Here is a 17,815-nt window from a genome sequence, read left to right as displayed (position 1 = left end):
ATTTATCCACCAGTTTAATACCTATAGTATGGCTGATAGTATTTTGAACTCTGTGCACTTATAGAAGAACTGTAAGACAAAACCTTGGTCCGAATGGCGTCAGGATTTGAGCCAGCGCGTCTGGAAGGAACAGGAAGGCACTAGAAGTTTCGATCTGCGGTTCCTGCAGGTGCGGCGCGTTTCATCTGGACTGCTGATTGGCTATTTGTCTGAACACAGAGTCCAGGATTAAGCAGCCGTTCCCTGCAGTGCAGTGCGCGTTATTGCTTCAGAGAAACCGAGCCGCTCTTTCTTTATATTCCGCTAAAACACCAGGTAATATTATTATATTACATGCATTTTTATATCTATACTGGCTGTAAACATTTATGTAAAAAATAATAAGCATTTTATTATAATAGCTGTTTAAGGGTGATGATAATATTATCTTCGTGTTTTAATAGTATAAAACCTTTAGTAAGATTTGTTAACAACGCAATGCGTGGTGCTTATAGTCTAAAGTTTATTTATCAAGCTGTGTGATGTAATACAGTATATACGATGGCGAATTTGATCCACCATAGCGCTTCCGCAGTCCCTTCAATTTGTCCTTCAATTGTACAGCAGTGGGAAGGAGAATATTCTTTTCCCAGCCGTTTTAGACAGGTTCCTTTTGGATTGGTCAGTAGTCTGATCGTAGAACTACATGCTAGGCGGGATCTGTCGCAATACGGGTAGAAACAGATGAAGAAAGAGGCTATAAATGATCAGGATGTATGAATGTCCTCATCAGGTTGCTCGTCTTAATGTAAATGTTTGACGCCTATTATTTCTCTGCACTGATCATTTTTATAAATACTCTGAATACTACATTACATTACAACGCATTAAATACACTTGGCAAACGATTTTATTACATTTACATTTTCGTCATTTAGCAGATGCTTTTATCCAAAGCGACTTACATTACAGTGTCAGTGTTCAGTCTAAGCAATTGAGGGCCTTGCGCAGTGGTGGGGCTTGAACCAGCGACCTTCTGATTACTAGTCCAGTACCTTAAACATTAGGCTACGGTTTGCCCCTACAAAGTGATTTACGATTATCATTGGATAAAATTGCTCAAGGGCCCAACAGTGCTAAGTTGGTGATAGTGGGGCTTGAACCAGCAACCTTTTGATTTTTAATCCAGTACCTTAACCGCTGAGCTACCACTGCCCCAATTAAACATTTTAAATGTTTTGCCTTTCATGGTTTGACAAGCATTTTACATTATGTTTAAGTCATTTTGATGCTCGAAAACCGACTGATTAATAATTTACATCCACTCCATTATCTTCTGTCATCCAAAACAGGATGGGGTCAAAGGGGTAAAGGGGTCAAACAAGAAATGTTTTTAAATTCAGCAAATACGTATACACTAATTGTGGATTAAATGTGCAGAAGCTTGTTTTCTGTAGATATTTTCTTAACAAAACATGAAATTTGACCAGGGTGTTCATACATTATTAGACAGGTAGAGTTTCAGGTGACACAAGGGAGGAGGGTTGCTGTGAATAAACAGTATACATTAACAGGTACATTTACTTAGCCTTCTGACGCAAGTTGTCACCCACAGCCTTGAATAATGCACATAATTTCCACAGCCCTGGAAATCCAGATACTTTTTACTGGAAATTATAATTATCATCATATCTTTAATAAAATTATAGGAACAGACAACAATTGTGTAGGAATATTAGAAGAATAAATTTAATCTGACAGTTATTCCAGTATTCCTGCTCTAAACTGTATCAATGTCATTTTTGTATGTAAATCCAGGGACTTCTCGGTTATAACCTAGTGTGCTTATATGGCATGTGACTTCCTACCTTATGGTGCAAAGTACACAGCGGACTCATTTATGCCCTCATTTAGACACATGATTCGTGCTCTCATTTACACACTTGATTTTTTTCTTGCAGGCAAGATGTCAAAGGGAACTGCAGTTGGAATTGATCTGGGCACCACATATTCCTGTGTGGGAATTTTCCAGCATGGCAAAGTTGAAATTATTGCAAATGACCAAGGAAACAGAACCACACCTAGCTATGTTGCCTTCACTGACACCGAAAGGTTGATTGGCGATGCAGCCAAGAACCAAGTAGCCATGAACCCCACCAACACAATCTTTGGTCAGTATGATGTCACTAATGTTTTTTTTTTTCCTTTTATAGTTTGAACATTTTCAGATGTGCTATATTCTTGAAACTGCAGATGCACAAATGTTCTTAAATAACAATGTTATATCTCATTCCAGATGCCAAACGTTTGATTGGCAGAAGATTTGAAGATCATGTGGTTCAGTCTGACATGAAGCATTGGCCTTTTAAAGTAATCAGTGATGGTGGACGCCCTAAGGTTGAAGTTGAGTATAAAGGAGAGACTAAGAACTTCTACCCTGAGGAGATTTCCTCCATGGTGCTGGTTAAAATGAAGGAGATTGCTGAAGCCTATTTAGGAAAGGTAGGTGTAAATAAATTCTGCATTTTCTGTCAAATGTTTAGGTGATTTAACTGAGATGTTTTAATTTTTTAATGTTATTTAAATGTCTTGTTTCAGTCTATCAACAATGCTGTGGTCACAGTACCAGCTTACTTTAATGACTCTCAGCGTCAAGCCACCAAAGATGCCGGCACAATCTCTGGACTAAATGTTTTACGTATTATAAATGAGCCTACTGCTGCTGCCATTGCATATGGTCTGGATAAGAAGGTAAATATTTCTACATTAATGCCATCTATCCATTTATCAATCACAAACCAGCTGCTGAAGAGGGGAAATTAAAATTGTTTTATGGACTTGCTTTTAAGGTTGGTGCTGAGAGGAATGTCCTGATCTTCGACCTTGGTGGTGGTACCTTCGATGTGTCCATCCTTACAATTGAAGATGGCATCTTTGAGGTAAAATCCACTGCTGGTGACACTCACCTGGGTGGTGAAGACTTCGATAACCGCATGGTAAACCACTTCATTGCAGAGTTTAAGCGCAAGTACAAGAAAGACATTAGTGACAACAAGAGAGCCGTTCGCCGTCTGCGCACTGCCTGTGAACGTGCCAAGCGCACCCTGTCCTCCAGCACCCAGGCCAGCATTGAAATCGACTCCCTGTATGAGGGTGTTGATTTCTACACCTCGATCACCAGAGCTCGCTTTGAGGAGCTCAATGCTGATCTCTTCCGTGGAACCCTGGACCCAGTTGAGAAGTCTCTCAGAGATGCCAAGATGGACAAAGCTCAAATCCACGACATTGTTCTGGTCGGTGGCTCTACTCGTATCCCCAAGATCCAGAAGCTTCTTCAGGACTTCTTCAATGGCAAGGAGCTCAACAAGAGCATCAACCCCGATGAGGCTGTGGCTTATGGAGCAGGTTAGTCAAAACAATCACAGCAACACTCCAGTTTAACATTTGCAATGATGAAGTTGATTCCTGGCCATTCGTAGTTTCCACCAGAGGTTGAAAGACCAAAGATGGCCCAAGTACCTTCCTTGGATGTCTGAGTGACAGTAATAAGGAAATTGCTTTTCTGTGTCAGTGATAAAGATAATGATTTTTGTCATGCATTTTAGCTGTCCAGGCTGCCATCCTGTCTGGAGACAAGTCAGAAAATGTTCAGGATCTGCTGCTGCTAGATGTCACCCCTCTGTCTCTCGGTATTGAGACTGCCGGCGGTGTCATGACTGCTTTGATCAAGCGCAACACCACCATTCCAACCAAGCAGACCCAGACATTCACCACCTACTCTGACAACCAGCCTGGTGTGCTCATTCAGGTGAGAACAAGATCATTTTGGGCTAACAAAGATGGTGCAAATACCTCCTTAAAATGTGTATTTAAATTTGCTGAACTTGGCTTGATTCATATTTTAGGTGTACGAGGGTGAGCGTGCCATGACCAAGGACAACAATCTGCTGGGCAAGTTTGAGCTGACTGGAATCCCACCTGCACCTCGGGGTGTTCCTCAGATTGAGGTCACCTTTGATATTGATGCTAACGGTATCTTAAATGTCTCTGCTGTTGACAAAAGCACTGGCAAGGAGAACAAGATCACCATCACCAATGATAAAGGTATATAATTTGTTATAATTTATAATAGACTTGGCTGTCTCTGTAAGTGTTCCATTTACTCAAAGATATTTCAAACAGGTCGTCTCAGCAAGGAGGACATTGAACGCATGGTGCAAGAGGCTGAGAAGTACAAGGCTGAGGATGATGTACAGCGTGACAAGGTGTCTTCCAAGAATGGCCTGGAGTCTTATGCTTTTAACATGAAGTCCACTGTGGAGGATGAGAAATTGCAGGGCAAGATCAGTGATGAGGACAAGCAGAAGATACTAGAAAAATGCAATGAGATCATTAGCTGGCTTGATAAGAATCAGGTACTTGGTTCTACTTCTAGGACTTAAGGGCTGCTTTTTAATCGTTTATCCTAGGGGTTCTCAAACGTGTTTTATATATTTAATTGTAGAGCTGTGCTTAAAGGTGCATGATGGTCGTGGCATGTCTGCCAAAATCGTTGAGAACCTGTGGCTAAACCCATATACATATATACATCTTAATTTTGCCATTGGATGTCTTTCCTGATCTAAATATAATTTCTATTTCCCACAGACTGCAGAAAAAGAAGAATATGAGCATCAACAGCAGGAGCTAGAAAAGGTCTGCAACCCTATCATTACCAAGCTGTACCAAAGTGCTGGGGGAATGCCAGGAGGAATGCCAGGTGGATTCCCAGGAGCTGGTGGTGCTCCCTCTGGTGGTGGCTCCTCTGGACCAACCATTGAAGAAGTTGATTAAATATAAATAATGATGTACACATTAACTAAATGTGGATCCCAGTAGGCCTAATATGTATGCAAAAATATGCATTTAATAGCTATTTTGTGAGTCAGCAAATGCATTTTAAAACAAAGCAAATCTGTTTGTTAAAGTTCTATATTAATTTCTGGTGAGTGACAATAAAGAAATCCCTCTGAAGGGTTTTTGTTGTCCCCTGGCAGATGCAGTGCAACACTGAACATATTTTAGATTTTATTACAGCATATTGTAGAGAGCTAGCTGATGAATTTCAGATTAATTGTGTGGAACAGTTGTTTCAATAATGCATAGTGCATAATTCATAACGTTAGCATAAGCCATATTATTATTAAGCCAAGACATCAAATGAAATGATCCTAGAGATTATGGTTATGTGAGACATTACCACTAAAATGAATAAACACTTTTACACAGTCTACACAATCATCAATAAATTGTTATAAAAAAAAACTACACATACAAGTTATTCATTTATCATTGTTGTTAAGGGTCTGAGACTCATGAAAGTGACAGCTGGTAGATGGAAGAGTCACAGCTTGTTTCCCTTCAGCACTCATTAATAGCAGCAAGAGAAAAGGCATCACATGAAGTGTACAGCAAAACAGCTCTATAGTGGCTTCAGGGCAAGTCTGAATATCTTTGAGTGCCCCAGACAAACCCCATCAAACATCTGTGGAGAGACATACACATACTAGTCATCTATTTCAATGGCAGGTGTAATGTGAACAAAATGTGCCAAATAAAGTAAACCATATCCAACAGGTCTGACAACTGTGTTAAGGCTCTGACAGGATTCACAGGAGTAATATTATCCAGAACTTGAAATTAACATTTGCATACCTGTCAAATGCATAGGCAGTTTAAGTTTCAATTGATTAGCCACTCGGACAGGTAAACTTAAAACACTTAATGTAATAGAATGTGTGTGTGTCTGTTTTATTCTCTTTACAAAGTATACAATAATAGTTGCCCTTCTGCCAGTTTATCTTATATACAAATTCAGATTTTTATATAGGTTATGCTCTCCTAGTGCTTAGGTTTATTTGATATGAATGCAGATACACTTGTCAATCAAATCAAGTATGAAAGAAAATATTGGCAAAAGCAAAGATAAAATCTGTCTGTGTTTAGGTTAGTTTAGGTTGCAGCTGGTTTGGGTAATAGGCGTATTCATAAAGTTATTGGAAAATATAAGATTATATAAAAAATAGAGGAAAACCCACAACAATATTTGGTAGCTTGTCAATTGTTCGTTTATTTACATCTTCGGCATGTAGCAGACGCTTTATCCAAACAACTTACACTTGTGTAAGTATATAATTGAGGGTTAAGGTCATTGCTCAAGGGTCCAACAGTGGCAACCTGGCAGTGATGGGACTTAAACCAGCAACTTTCTGATTACTGGTCCAGTACCCTAACCACTAGGCTACAGCTGCCCTGAATTAATTTTATGAATTTATAAGTTACATTAAAATGAAATAAAATGTTGTTTGTTTTAACAAAATAATCATGAATTAGTTAATTTGTATTACACAATATAAAAAATACAAAAAAACTGGTATGTGGACCAAATTCACTGTGACGTTCGTAAATATAGAAGCAGCCAGAAAATCAATAAAAAGAAATAAATAAATAAAAAGAAACCCATGTACACAATAAACCAATATTATTATAGTGATAACATGGCAGTGACATGGTATTGTTGGTTATATTGATAGAAGTAAATGTGCAGCAGCATATCTTTTAGAATTCTGTGCAAACGTTGTAGATGTGCAGTTAGAGACTGAAGCTATTTTATTTATATTATATTATTTACATTAAATAAGAGGATTCCCTATTTTTGGGCCAATTGCTAGGTAGAGCTAAGTAAATTTGAAGGATGATGTGCTTGATGATGAGTAGTTCACGTTTCCTAAATACATACAATAGCTGCTTTTTGTGGTGTCACTGAGAATTACTGAATTGCTTTTTAAGCATTTTAAATATCATTTTTAATGTTAAAATAATGTCAGCTGTTAAAATGACTAATAAATCCAGTCACTTGCTAGTTGCGCTTGTCGTGCTAATCAGACTTTTATTTTGGCTAATCGTGTAGCCTCTGAGCCGGTAGTAATAGGCTCGGGTCCATGTGCGTGTAAAGAGCCAGAAATTTCTAGCATAGCGTTTTGGAATGACTGCATTTCATGTTTATATTTTAAAAGTCTCCTTATTTCACTAAGAGCATCTAAATAACTACAGGGTTTAATTAACGATGTCGGTAATAGGAGAGGATGGAGTACGTGGTGGCATGTTTAAAGATATTAATGCTGATGATGAAGACGTTCAGCCAACTGAAATTGAGAGCTTGTGTATGAACTGTTATGAAAATGTGAGTAAACAAACAATAAAATGTAAAACTGTTTAGCCAGTCTGGTATCTGTGCTACATCATGATCATGTGTGTAAAAGTGCAGTTTATGTTATTTCAGTTGTCACACACATCATACAACAGTTATAGGACTGGAAATCATAATTAGATTAGGTATTGGTACTGTATGGATGACATGTCTTGTTTCTCTTTCAGGGTAAAACGCTTCTTCTACTCACTAAAATCCCCTTCTTCAGAGAAATCATCATCAGTTCTTTTACATGTCATCACTGCCACTGGACCAACACAGAAATACAGTCTGCAGGTCGGATACAAGAACAGGGAGTCTCCTATACTCTCCAAGTCAAGTCCAAAGAAGTGAGTTTCAGGCTGAGTTTAAATATATCAAGGATGTCAAATGTAATTTCCCCTATTTACATATATTCCCGGCAGCACTGTGGCTCGGTGTGTAGCACTGTCACCTCAAAGCAAGAAGGTCCTGAGTTTGATCCCCAGGTGGGGCGGTTCGGGTCTTTTCTGTGTGGAGTTTGCATGTTCTCCACGTGTCTGCGTGGGTTTACTCCGGGTGCTTCGGTTTCCTCACACAGTCCATGCAGTCAGGTTAATTGGAGATACAAAATTGTCCATGACTGTGTTTTAAATTAAACTTGTGAACTGATGATGTCCATGACTGAAGTAACTACCGTTTTAGTCATGAATGTAACCAAAGTGTGAAAAACATAATGTTAAAATCCTAATAAATAAATAAATTACATATATTTCTGCTAATGTGGTTCACAGTTCACTTTTAATCACATTTAGATGAACACATACATTAATAAATACAAACCCAAGATATAATTGTTTTTGTAGGATATGAACCGTGAGGTTGTGAGGACGGACAGTGCCACTACAAGAATTCCTGAACTGGATTTTGAAATTCCTGCATTCACACAGAAAGGCTGTAAGTATTACTGGATTACTGTACACACATTTGAATAACTGAAATATACTGATTATAATGAGATGTTTCATGCAATTTCAAAGTATAGTGGCAAAGTAATTTATAGTAGTCTAAAGCAAATAACATTTAAGTAAATACTGTATTTACCCCTGTTTTTCAGCTCTGTCCACTATTGAAGGACTACTCGACAGGGCAGTAGCAGGATTAGAACAAGACCAACCAATACGGCGGGTGTGTGCTTAGTTTTGTCTTACTGTTCTTAAATCTAATTGTTGTTAAATCTAAGTAGAACATTGTTCTGTTAGTGCAAATGCCAGTATGTATGATCTATTTTTGGCACATTGTTTTTTAACAGGCAACCGATCCAGAAGTAGCTGACAAAATTGACCAATTTATTCAGAAGCTGAAAAAACGTAAAGACGTTGAAGAAGAATTCACGCTGGTAAATATATCAATGCTGCCAATACAATACTAGCAATGCATCATTATTTTATTACATTTAGAAACTTTTTATGATTATCTGTGTTTTAACTTTTTCTGGTTTTTTTTGTTGTTATTTCTCATTGTAGATAATTGATGACCCTTCAGGAAACAGTTTTATAGAAAATCCACTTGCACCACAGAAGGACCAATCTCTCACTGTTGTTTACTACAAGAGGACGCCTGAGCAGAACGTTGCCCTCGGAATACAGGTGAGAATCCTGGCTTAAATGGTTGACACAAGGAGCGTGACAAGTTATATTACAGGGAAACAGTCGATTATGTGAAGATATTTGGTAAACCTCAACCTGACCTTAACCACTTTGAACAACCTTGGGATGAATTGGAACTTGGACTGAATGAACAGGCACACCAATATCTTATGGAAAGCCTTCCCAGATGTCAAATGACTTTTATAGCCACAATGAACAGTTAAAGACACAATATTAATCATATTTGTACCCATGGTTTTGGAATGGGAGGTGCAACAAGCTCATGATCAGGTGTCCACATAATTTTGTCCATATAGTGTATTAGGAATGGTTATGTTCTCTTTTAGTCTGGGCTGAGTGACTAATTTACCACCAAAACAGTCTCCTTTCACTTTTCAGTTCTTTTCTCGAGTTTGTATTTAAAACAGTATTTATTATTCACCTTAAACAAATGACCACCTTGTATGTTTTTAGGAAAGTGAACCAGAGCCAGAGGAAAAGCCCAGTAATGATCTGGAGACCATGAGGAACGAGGTGCTGGTGTTCAGCACCAACTGCCCGGAGTGCAATGCTCCTGCCTCTACTAACATGAAACTTGTCCGTATCCTTTAAATTCAGGTAGTAGATTTTTAAGATTATAAAGGTTGTTGTTGAGCCATTTCTTACTGTGCACAGTAAGTTCAGAATGTTTTTAATTTGTGGCTACATTGTTTTTACTAATAGTGTTTCCATTACACAAAGATTAGCATAATCAACTGGACCAAGCTGGTCGATCAGCGTAACCAGCTTCATCCGTGTCATCATTGCTATACATTGTCAGTTTTTAGCTGATCGAACAGGATAACCAGCTCAACTCTCAGCATAGCCATCTTAGAGACCATCTTAGTAATTTATTATTACATTATTGTTAACCTTTACTATTACGCAGAAATCCCACATTTTAAAGAAGTTATCATCATGGCCACCAACTGTGACAGCTGTGGACATCGAACTAACGAGGTGTCTACATTTTACTTCATTTATTTCTTTTCTTTTTAGATAAATCTTTTCTTTTTATATTATTATTATCATTTAAGGCTCTGAAAACAGTGGTACTGAAAAATGCCAATGAAATATTAGTGAATGTAACTTTTTTGGCAAGAAAGAGAAAGAAAAAGATTTAGAAAAAGATTTTAATGCTCTGAACTCCTTGGTTCTATCGAACCCAAACTGTCACCTCATGCTGAAAGGTATTTTGTCTGGATGGTTAAATGTCAGGTGTGGCAGACTAATGTGTTTTCTAATGTTATTAGGGCCAGTGATAGCTCAGTGGTTAAGGTACTGGACTAGTAAACAGAAGGTTGCCGGTTCAAGCCCCGCCGCCACCTAGTTGCCATTGTTGGGTCCCTGAGCAAGACCCTTAACCCTCAATTGCTCATCGTGTTCCGCTCATTCTGTAAGTCGCTTTGGATAAAAGCGTCTGCTGAATGCTGAAAATTTAAATGTAATGCTATTGGATAATAGACATCTGTAAAAATATATTATATGAAGCAGCAGTTTGGGTTGTATTAGGGATCCTGGCAAGTTAACACTGTCATGTACTTTGTAATTGGTACAATCAAACTGATTCTTTAAATTGTACAACTGTAATTAATTAAACAGGTAAAATCAGGTGGAGCCACAGAGGAACTGGGAACCAAAATTACTCATCATCTAACAGACCCCTCAGACATGTCTAGAGACCTGCTGAAGGTATACTTATGTTTCTTGAACATATTATATTAATAGAATTTATATATATATTTATATATATATTTATATTATATATTATATTTATTATTATCATCATTATTATTATTATTATTATTATTATTATTATTATTATTTAGGGTGAGTGATCTGTTACCTATCTGCACTATTGTATTGTATTTTTGATGGTTTTTAGCATATAAATAAAAAGGTGGAGTTTCTCTTTGGGTTTTGAATGTGTTGTACACATGTAAAAATATACAAAGTGTTTTTTTATTTGTTACTGCCTGCTTGTCCAAACCTGAATGTTTGCGTAATACCATACAACCACAGTAATGTTTAAACAAAGAAATCATGTAGTGGAAATTTTACACCATAAAACACCTTTTTTGATTGATTTGGGCTGCTTGCTGATTATCAATACTAAGAATGAACTTGCTTGCATGTGTGTTTGCTCAGTCAGAGACGTGTAGCGTGCTGATTCCAGAACTGGAGTTTGAGCTGGGCATGGCAGCACTAGGAGGCAAGTTTACTACTCTGGAAGGGCTCCTCAAGGACATTAAAGATTTAGTAAGCTTCAGCCTCAAATTTTATATCATTTTAGGGTTTTTAATGCTACAGTGAGTTTTGTGTACTTACTTTTGTTGTTAACATTTGTTTTAGATCGTCATGAAAAACCCGTTCCTGTGTGGGGACAGCTCTGCCATCGACACAGCTCAGAAACTCAAGCAATTTGGGGAGAAGATTGACAAGGTGAACCATTACTTGAGATCCTTTTAAAAGCAGTTGGGCTGGTTGTTATGGTGTCCATGCTTTAGTGGAGTCTACATGCTTTTAGAGGCCACTATCTTTTGTTTTTAACTGCTAGGATGTAGGTACTCTGATCCTTTTCCGAGGAACTGTGCTGTGCCCTTTGATTGTCAAAACGCCTGTGGGGTGTAATAATTCTACTCCACCAATGTGGTCGTCTATTTCTTCTATCTTCTCTCTGCTTTTGGCTGTGAATTTTATTTGCTTTCTTTCAATGATGTCTGTTATTTTGACATACTGGGTTCATCCTCCCCGTTCTCGCAGGTACAGCTGCCACCTTGGTGGCCCCATTACACTTTACTAGACGGGTGCTATTAAAAGTTGGGTTATTATCTTGGAACCAGTGTGGTTAAACTTTTTTTTTCCACAATTTAACTTGCTTTAAAAATGCTTGCCATTCCAGCTGTGGTTTGTTGGTACAATGTTAAAACTGTGTTGTTTTGTCTCTGTGTTTTAAAGATAATGTCAGGAGAGATGAATGTCCACATCATCCTGGATGATCCAGTGGGGAATAGTTACCTGCAGGTAAATTCATTTCTCTACATAAATATATGAAAAAGGTTGAGACTGACAATTCAAATCAGATTAACCCTGGTTTTCTTCTCTGTAGAATATTTATGCTCCAGATCCTGACCCTGAGATGAAGATAGAGAAATACAGCCGAACATTTGAACAGAATGAGGAGCTGGGACTGAACGACATGAAAACTGAGAATTACGGTGAGGCACAAAAGTGAGGATGAACGATAAACCAGCAGCCAGATCAGAAGTGTTAGAAATGGAAAGCAACTGTACCAGTTTCAACTTTTTAAGTTATTGCAAAGTAGAATTTTTGTTTGAAATTTGGCTGAGAAATATCCTATGATCAGGGTATAAATTAAATTAGATGTCTTGTTAAATGTGATTTAATAGCCAGATTGTTACTGAACTGAGTAAACTGAGTAATATTAACTACAGACTCTTATTTAACTAGCACTTCATTTGCATTTAATGCTTGTCTTATGATTATGAATGCATTTTTTGATTTAAACGTAATTGGTAATTAAATAACCAACTGTACATATGTACATGTGTCAATAAAGTTGTCTATCAGTGATGGAACTCGTTTATTCACTTACCTTCAGTAACTGCTTAATCCTGAAGGCATTTTTATGTTAAGTAGGTGCCACACAGCTTCAGGGCCCTGGGGACAGTGGGGCTTTAATTCTGAGCCGTAATTTTGTAAATGTGGTTTCTTTCCACCAATGCTATTGTTTATCCATTGTGATTTTTGCATTCAGATCACTGTTTATAGGACCGTCTATTAATACTCAGTTGTTTAATCATGATACAGTATTTTTAAATAATCAATCATTATGTTGTCTTTTAACAATCATTATTCTCTAGGTCTAATAAGACCTTAACACTCAAAAACAAAAAAAAGTGCTAATAAGTTTTTTAGTTCACATCCTGGTTCTGCAAAGCTGCCAATAGTGGAGCTCTGTTTAACCAAGGTTGCAAACAAATGTAATAGCAAATTACATCCAAAACAGAAACCCTGCCAGAGTTGCTTTGTTATAGTTTTTACTTTCAGATTTCCCACCTTATAAATAAACCAAATGTTGGCAATTTAACCTTTAAAAAACTAATGGTTTATGTTATAACTATCTACTGGATATGTACCAGTATGTTTAATGTGTTTATTTAGTCCATAAAATAAAAGTACAGATCAGCCATAACTAGACAGTTGGCCAGTTTTGCTGTGTAAAAAAAAATGAAACATGAATAATTCTTGGAAACCAGACATGGTGATAGCATTGTTTCCATGCTTTACTGGTGTTTTGCTAATACAACTCTTTGAAATGACCTCCTTAATGGTATTATTTATTCCTTAATAGAAAACTGAAATGTTATGAATACAAAAGTCTATAAGGTCTAGGCTATTCTTTAATATTGAGTATTCATCTATGGAATTGGACATCCAGGTATTAGTCATTATCACAATATATACTTAAAATATACTTCAGCTGGACAAGAAGTAAGGTAATTTTGAATCAAGGTGCCATTAGGATGTCTAATTACACTGTATTTGACAGAATCTGAAACAATAGTTATAGTAGGTGCAGTTTGGTTACCCTGTGTATAAAACAGACATGGTGATAGCATTGGTTCCATGCTTTACTGGCATTTTGCTCATACGACTCTTTGAAATGACCTCCTTAATGGTCTTATCTATTCCTTAATACATTTACATTTTCAGCATTTAGCAGACGCTCTTATCCAGAAGCGACTTACAGAAGTGCTTCTATAGTGAACGTTTTATTTCTCAAGTTTAGGTAAACAACAGTCGAAGAACATAAATCTGCTAAAACCTGTTAGAACCAGAGTGCCCTTTTTTTTTTTTTTTTGGAAATGGAACAAAATGTTAGTAAATAAGTACAAGTCAGCCTAAATATTTAGTAAAAAGGTGATGAAGGTTTTTAATCGTTTTTTAAAGACAGCAAGAGACTCGGATGTTCGGACAGACAGAGGAAGTTCATTCCACCACTTGGGTGCTAGAACAGCGAAGAGCCTTGATGCTTGTCTTCCTTTAGTCCTGGGTGGAGGCTCAAGTCGAGCGAGACTAGAGGCTCGGAGGTTGCGTGGTACAGAGCGGGGTTTGATTAGGCCACGAAGGTAGCTTGGGGCTGGTCCATTTTTGGCTTTGTAGGCGAGCGTCAGTGTTTTAAACTGAATGCGTGCAGCTACAGGAAGCCGGTGAAGAGAACGCAGCAGTGGGGTGATGTGGCGGTGTTAATAGAAATTGTAAATGTTATGAATACAAAAGTCTACAGGGTCTAGGCTATTCTTTAGTATTGGGTCATTATCACACTATATGCTTCAAATATACTTCAGCTGGACAAGAATCAAAGTGAATTTGAATCAAGGTGTCATTAGGATGTCTAATTACACTGAGTTAGACATAATCTGAAACAATAGAGTTATAATAGGTGCAGTTTGGTTACCCTATGGTGATAGCATTGGCTCCATGCTTTACTGGTGTTTTGCTCATACGACTCTTTGAAATTACCTCCTTAAAATGGTCTCATTTATTCTCGAATAGAAAACTGAAATGTTATGTACACAAAAGTCTACAGGATCTAGGCTATTCTTTAGTACTGAGTATTTATCTATGGAATTTTACATCCAGATATTGCTCATTATCACACTATGCTTTAAATATACTTCAACTGGACAAGAATTATGGTGGATTAGGATACCAAATTACACTGTATTAGACAGAATCTGAAACAATAGAGTTATAATAATAGGTGCAGTTTGGTTTCATGCAGGTGGAAAAACACTGATTTACTCGTGCAGGTCATTGTGCCTTTCTCAGGCGCTTAACATTTATTGGAATAAAACAAGAAATGAAAACATGTTGCTTAAAAAGCTGTGGTAACAACAACAACCAGCATTGGTCCATAAATAAAAATTAAAAGCAGAACGTTACAAGCTGTTCAACCCTTCTGTTGTTTCTCAGTCCAGCTTCAGTAATGGTGGGTGAACATGTCCGCCGCTCATTACAGCCAGTGGTGGTGGTGGTGAATGTTATTGTTCATCAGTGTGGGCAGGACAGCGTTGCCTTATTATACACAAGCGTTCATCCGAAAACACCAAGAGCAAAAATAAAACGTGAACACAATGTAGAATGAAGCGAGAACAAGAAATACAGACTCAAAATGGTGGCTCCTACCGAGCCATGACGATAATGTCCACGGTCATCAAGAACGACGGGTTGGTTACTTGCTCTTGGCTGGCTTCTCGGTTTTCTTGGGCAACAGGACAGCCTGGATATTTGGCAACACTCCGCCCTGGGCGATAGTAACGCCACCCAAAAGTTTATTAAGCTCCTCGTCGTTGCGGACGGCGAGCTGCAGATGGCGTGGGATGATCCTGGTTTTCTTGTTGTCCCTCGCTGCGTTTCCAGCCAGCTCCAGGATCTCAGCGGTCAGATACTCCAGCACTGCGGCCAGATAGACGGGCGCTCCTGCACCTACGCGCTCGGCATAGTTCCCTTTGCGGAGCAGTCTGTGAACACGACCGACTGGAAACTGTAGTCCTGCTCTGGAAGAACGAGACTTGGCCTTGGCCCGGGCCTTTCCTCCGGTTTTTCCCCTGCCAGACATGCTTCCAACTTAACCACAACAAACTTAAACAGAAGCAAACAAACACACACTTTCTACTCTGCTGTGATGTCAGCAGGGTTTGGTATTTATACCCCAACCTTGATTCTGATTGGACGCAGCGTATCCTCAACTTGCGACCAATCATAACACGCCATGCGTACCGCGACACGACCGAAAAGCCCTATCCAAGGACATTCCAGTTTTTACTTCATTTGCATACAAACTTTATAAATAAAGGGCAAACAAGAGCGCGTCAAACACATCAGGCGACTTGTTTGAGACACAAAAAGATGCCCGAGCCTGCAAAATCTGCGCCTGCTCCCAAAAAGGGTTCCAAAAAGGCTGTGACCAAGACCCAGAAAAAAGGGGATAAGAAAAGGGGATAAGAAAAGGCGCAAGACCAGAAAGGAAAGCTATGCTATTTATGTGTACAAAGTTCTGAAACAGGTGCACCCGGACACTGGGATTTCATCCAAGGCGATGGGCATTATGAATTCCTTCGTGAATGATATCTTTGAGCGCATTGCTGGAGAAGCTTCACGTCTGGCTCACTACAACAAGCGCTCCACCATCACATCCAGAGAGATCCAGACCGCTGTGCGCCTGCTACTGCCTGGAGAACTGGCCAAACACGCTGTGTCTGAAGGCACCAAGGCTGTGACCAAGTACACCAGCTCCAAGTGAATGGAACATAAGTGATTTCTGCTGGTTTAGTCCAGGATTCCTCTCTGGCCTGCACAAAATACAGCCTGATTTTAATGGCGGGGCGTTAAAGTACTGTGCATTGCAGTCATTTGTTGTTTATTCTTCTTTTAACTTGGAAATTGCTTTAATTTGGACTGTACTGGCAGATCTTTTTGAATGTGGTTGTGTAATATGTCTGCTTATGTGAAGGCGTGTGTAATAGTTGTGGTGCTGTGTAGCTCAAGTGCTGAAGCTGAATGAGAGCACCTAACACCGCTGTGGTTCCATCCAGAAAGCCTGAAGACAGCTAGAAAATCATCTGCTGAACTGTACTGATTAATAACAAAACTGTGTTTTACTCATGAACATTATTGGTTCACAATGATTTTTGTCGAATCAAGAAAATAAACATCTTGATTTATGTAAGCACCAACATTTTTGCATTGTTTATTACTTGGTTATTATCATGTATAAGTGCATCTGTCAGTAATCTACTATAAACATTCATTTATTTAATCATTGTTTTACAAACGTTTTATCCTGGTCAAGGTTGCGGGTGGTCTGATTCATTAGGGCAGACACACCCACACACATTCATGCACAAACTTGTAACACATAAATTAGTAGCTCTAATTGGCCTGTCTTTGAACTTGTTGGAGGAAACTGGAGCACATGGAGGAAAGCCATGGGGACACAGGGAGAACATGCGAACTCCTTACCTAAAGGGTGTTAGTTTGCCCAGCCAGGGAATTTAACCCAGACACTTTATTGCTGTGAGGTGACAGCACTTTGTGCCACCCAATGTGCCACCATACCACCTACTAAAAACAAGTAAATAATAAAAATAAATATATTTTAGTATACTTCAATTTATTCACTAATAATAATCGTATTAATAATTATCTGGACACCTAAATGGAAATAGTGGGTGCAAAGTAAGAATATATCTAAATATATATATTAAAATGTTTTATGACTTTTCTTAAAGTATCATTAAATACTCTTTGTACATAGTAAATAATACGATAAGCAATAATAATACTTAAAAAATACTTATCTGGTGTGTAACATAATTTGCAGTTACGTATTATTTATATCAGAGATGTGACAGATACAGGTTTGAAACATTCCACAGTCAGAAGACATAAATCATTAAAAAATGCTCAACACCTGCTGAATTTACTTGTTGTTTTAATAATTCATAAGTCATAAAACGGGCAGCTCCAGGGCCTTGGGTATCTGGATTCAGACCTTGTCACTTATCACACTTTGAGAAGATAGGAATGTTTATCTTCTGTCTACATGGGTTTCTTTCCACCTCTCAAAAATGCAGAGGGTAGATTTTAGATGCGGATGAAGATCATGTTCGATGAGCAGTTTATACAGAAATCCAGCTATCTAACTGTGTGTGTGTATGTGTGTATATATATAATAAACATTATACTGTATATGTATATTCTTTATTGGATTTCTCTTGTGTGTTTGTTTGAGTGCTGTGTATTCTATGTGCTGGTGTATATACAGTGTATCACAAAAGTGAGTACACCCCTCACATTTCTGCAGATATTTAAGTATATCTTTTCATGGGACAACACTGACAAAATAACACTT

The 17,815-nt window shown here is 38.1% G+C and overlaps 4 protein-coding genes and 1 non-coding gene across 5 annotated transcripts; 4 read left to right on the top strand and 1 right to left on the bottom strand.

Annotated features, from left to right (window-relative positions):
• Window positions 1-256: 256 nt before the first annotated feature.
• On the top strand, window positions 257-5,592 carry LOC134332781 (heat shock cognate 71 kDa protein). Its single transcript, XM_063014584.1, has 9 exons — window positions 257-315; window positions 1,941-2,150; window positions 2,276-2,481; window positions 2,578-2,730; window positions 2,829-3,384; window positions 3,585-3,787; window positions 3,885-4,083; window positions 4,162-4,394; window positions 4,627-5,592. The coding sequence occupies exons 2-9, from the start codon at window positions 1,946-1,948 to the stop codon at window positions 4,810-4,812; spliced, it is 1,941 nt and encodes a 646-aa protein (XP_062870654.1). The 5' UTR covers window positions 257-315; window positions 1,941-1,945; the 3' UTR covers window positions 4,813-5,592.
• On the top strand, window positions 3,424-3,519 carry LOC134332982 (small nucleolar RNA SNORD14). Its single transcript, XR_010015329.1, has one exon. It is a non-coding gene; the product is annotated as a small nucleolar RNA SNORD14 (small nucleolar RNA).
• A 1,352-nt stretch (window positions 5,593-6,944) lies between the features above and the next one.
• Window positions 6,945-12,468, top strand: zpr1 (ZPR1 zinc finger). The gene is made up of 13 exons (XM_063014075.1): window positions 6,945-7,201; window positions 7,396-7,557; window positions 8,053-8,143; window positions 8,304-8,374; window positions 8,499-8,585; window positions 8,713-8,835; window positions 9,310-9,436; window positions 9,764-9,834; window positions 10,477-10,566; window positions 11,023-11,133; window positions 11,227-11,316; window positions 11,833-11,898; window positions 11,984-12,468. The coding sequence occupies exons 1-13, from the start codon at window positions 7,085-7,087 to the stop codon at window positions 12,107-12,109; spliced, it is 1,332 nt and encodes a 443-aa protein (XP_062870145.1). The 5' UTR covers window positions 6,945-7,084; the 3' UTR covers window positions 12,110-12,468.
• Window positions 12,469-14,712: 2,244 nt separating this feature from the next.
• Window positions 14,713-15,566, bottom strand: LOC134332374 (histone H2A). The gene has a single exon (XM_063014002.1). It carries the CDS (start codon window positions 15,518-15,520, stop codon window positions 15,134-15,136), a length of 387 nt encoding a protein of 128 aa, XP_062870072.1. The 5' UTR covers window positions 15,521-15,566; the 3' UTR covers window positions 14,713-15,133.
• Window positions 15,567-15,586: 20 nt separating this feature from the next.
• On the top strand, window positions 15,587-16,637 carry LOC134332229 (histone H2B 3). The gene is made up of 2 exons (XM_063013789.1): window positions 15,587-15,597; window positions 15,874-16,637. The coding sequence occupies exons 1-2, from the start codon at window positions 15,587-15,589 to the stop codon at window positions 16,202-16,204; spliced, it is 342 nt and encodes a 113-aa protein (XP_062869859.1). The 3' UTR covers window positions 16,205-16,637.
• The last annotated feature ends 1,178 nt before the right edge of the window (window positions 16,638-17,815 follow it).

This window comes from Trichomycterus rosablanca, chromosome 18 (assembly GCF_030014385.1).
Source record: "Trichomycterus rosablanca isolate fTriRos1 chromosome 18, fTriRos1.hap1, whole genome shotgun sequence".
In the NCBI taxonomy this organism is placed as follows: Eukaryota; Metazoa; Chordata; class Actinopteri; order Siluriformes; family Trichomycteridae; genus Trichomycterus; species Trichomycterus rosablanca.
The sequence above is the reverse complement of the archived record's forward strand: the minus strand, read 5'-3'. Positions and strand labels throughout refer to the sequence as shown.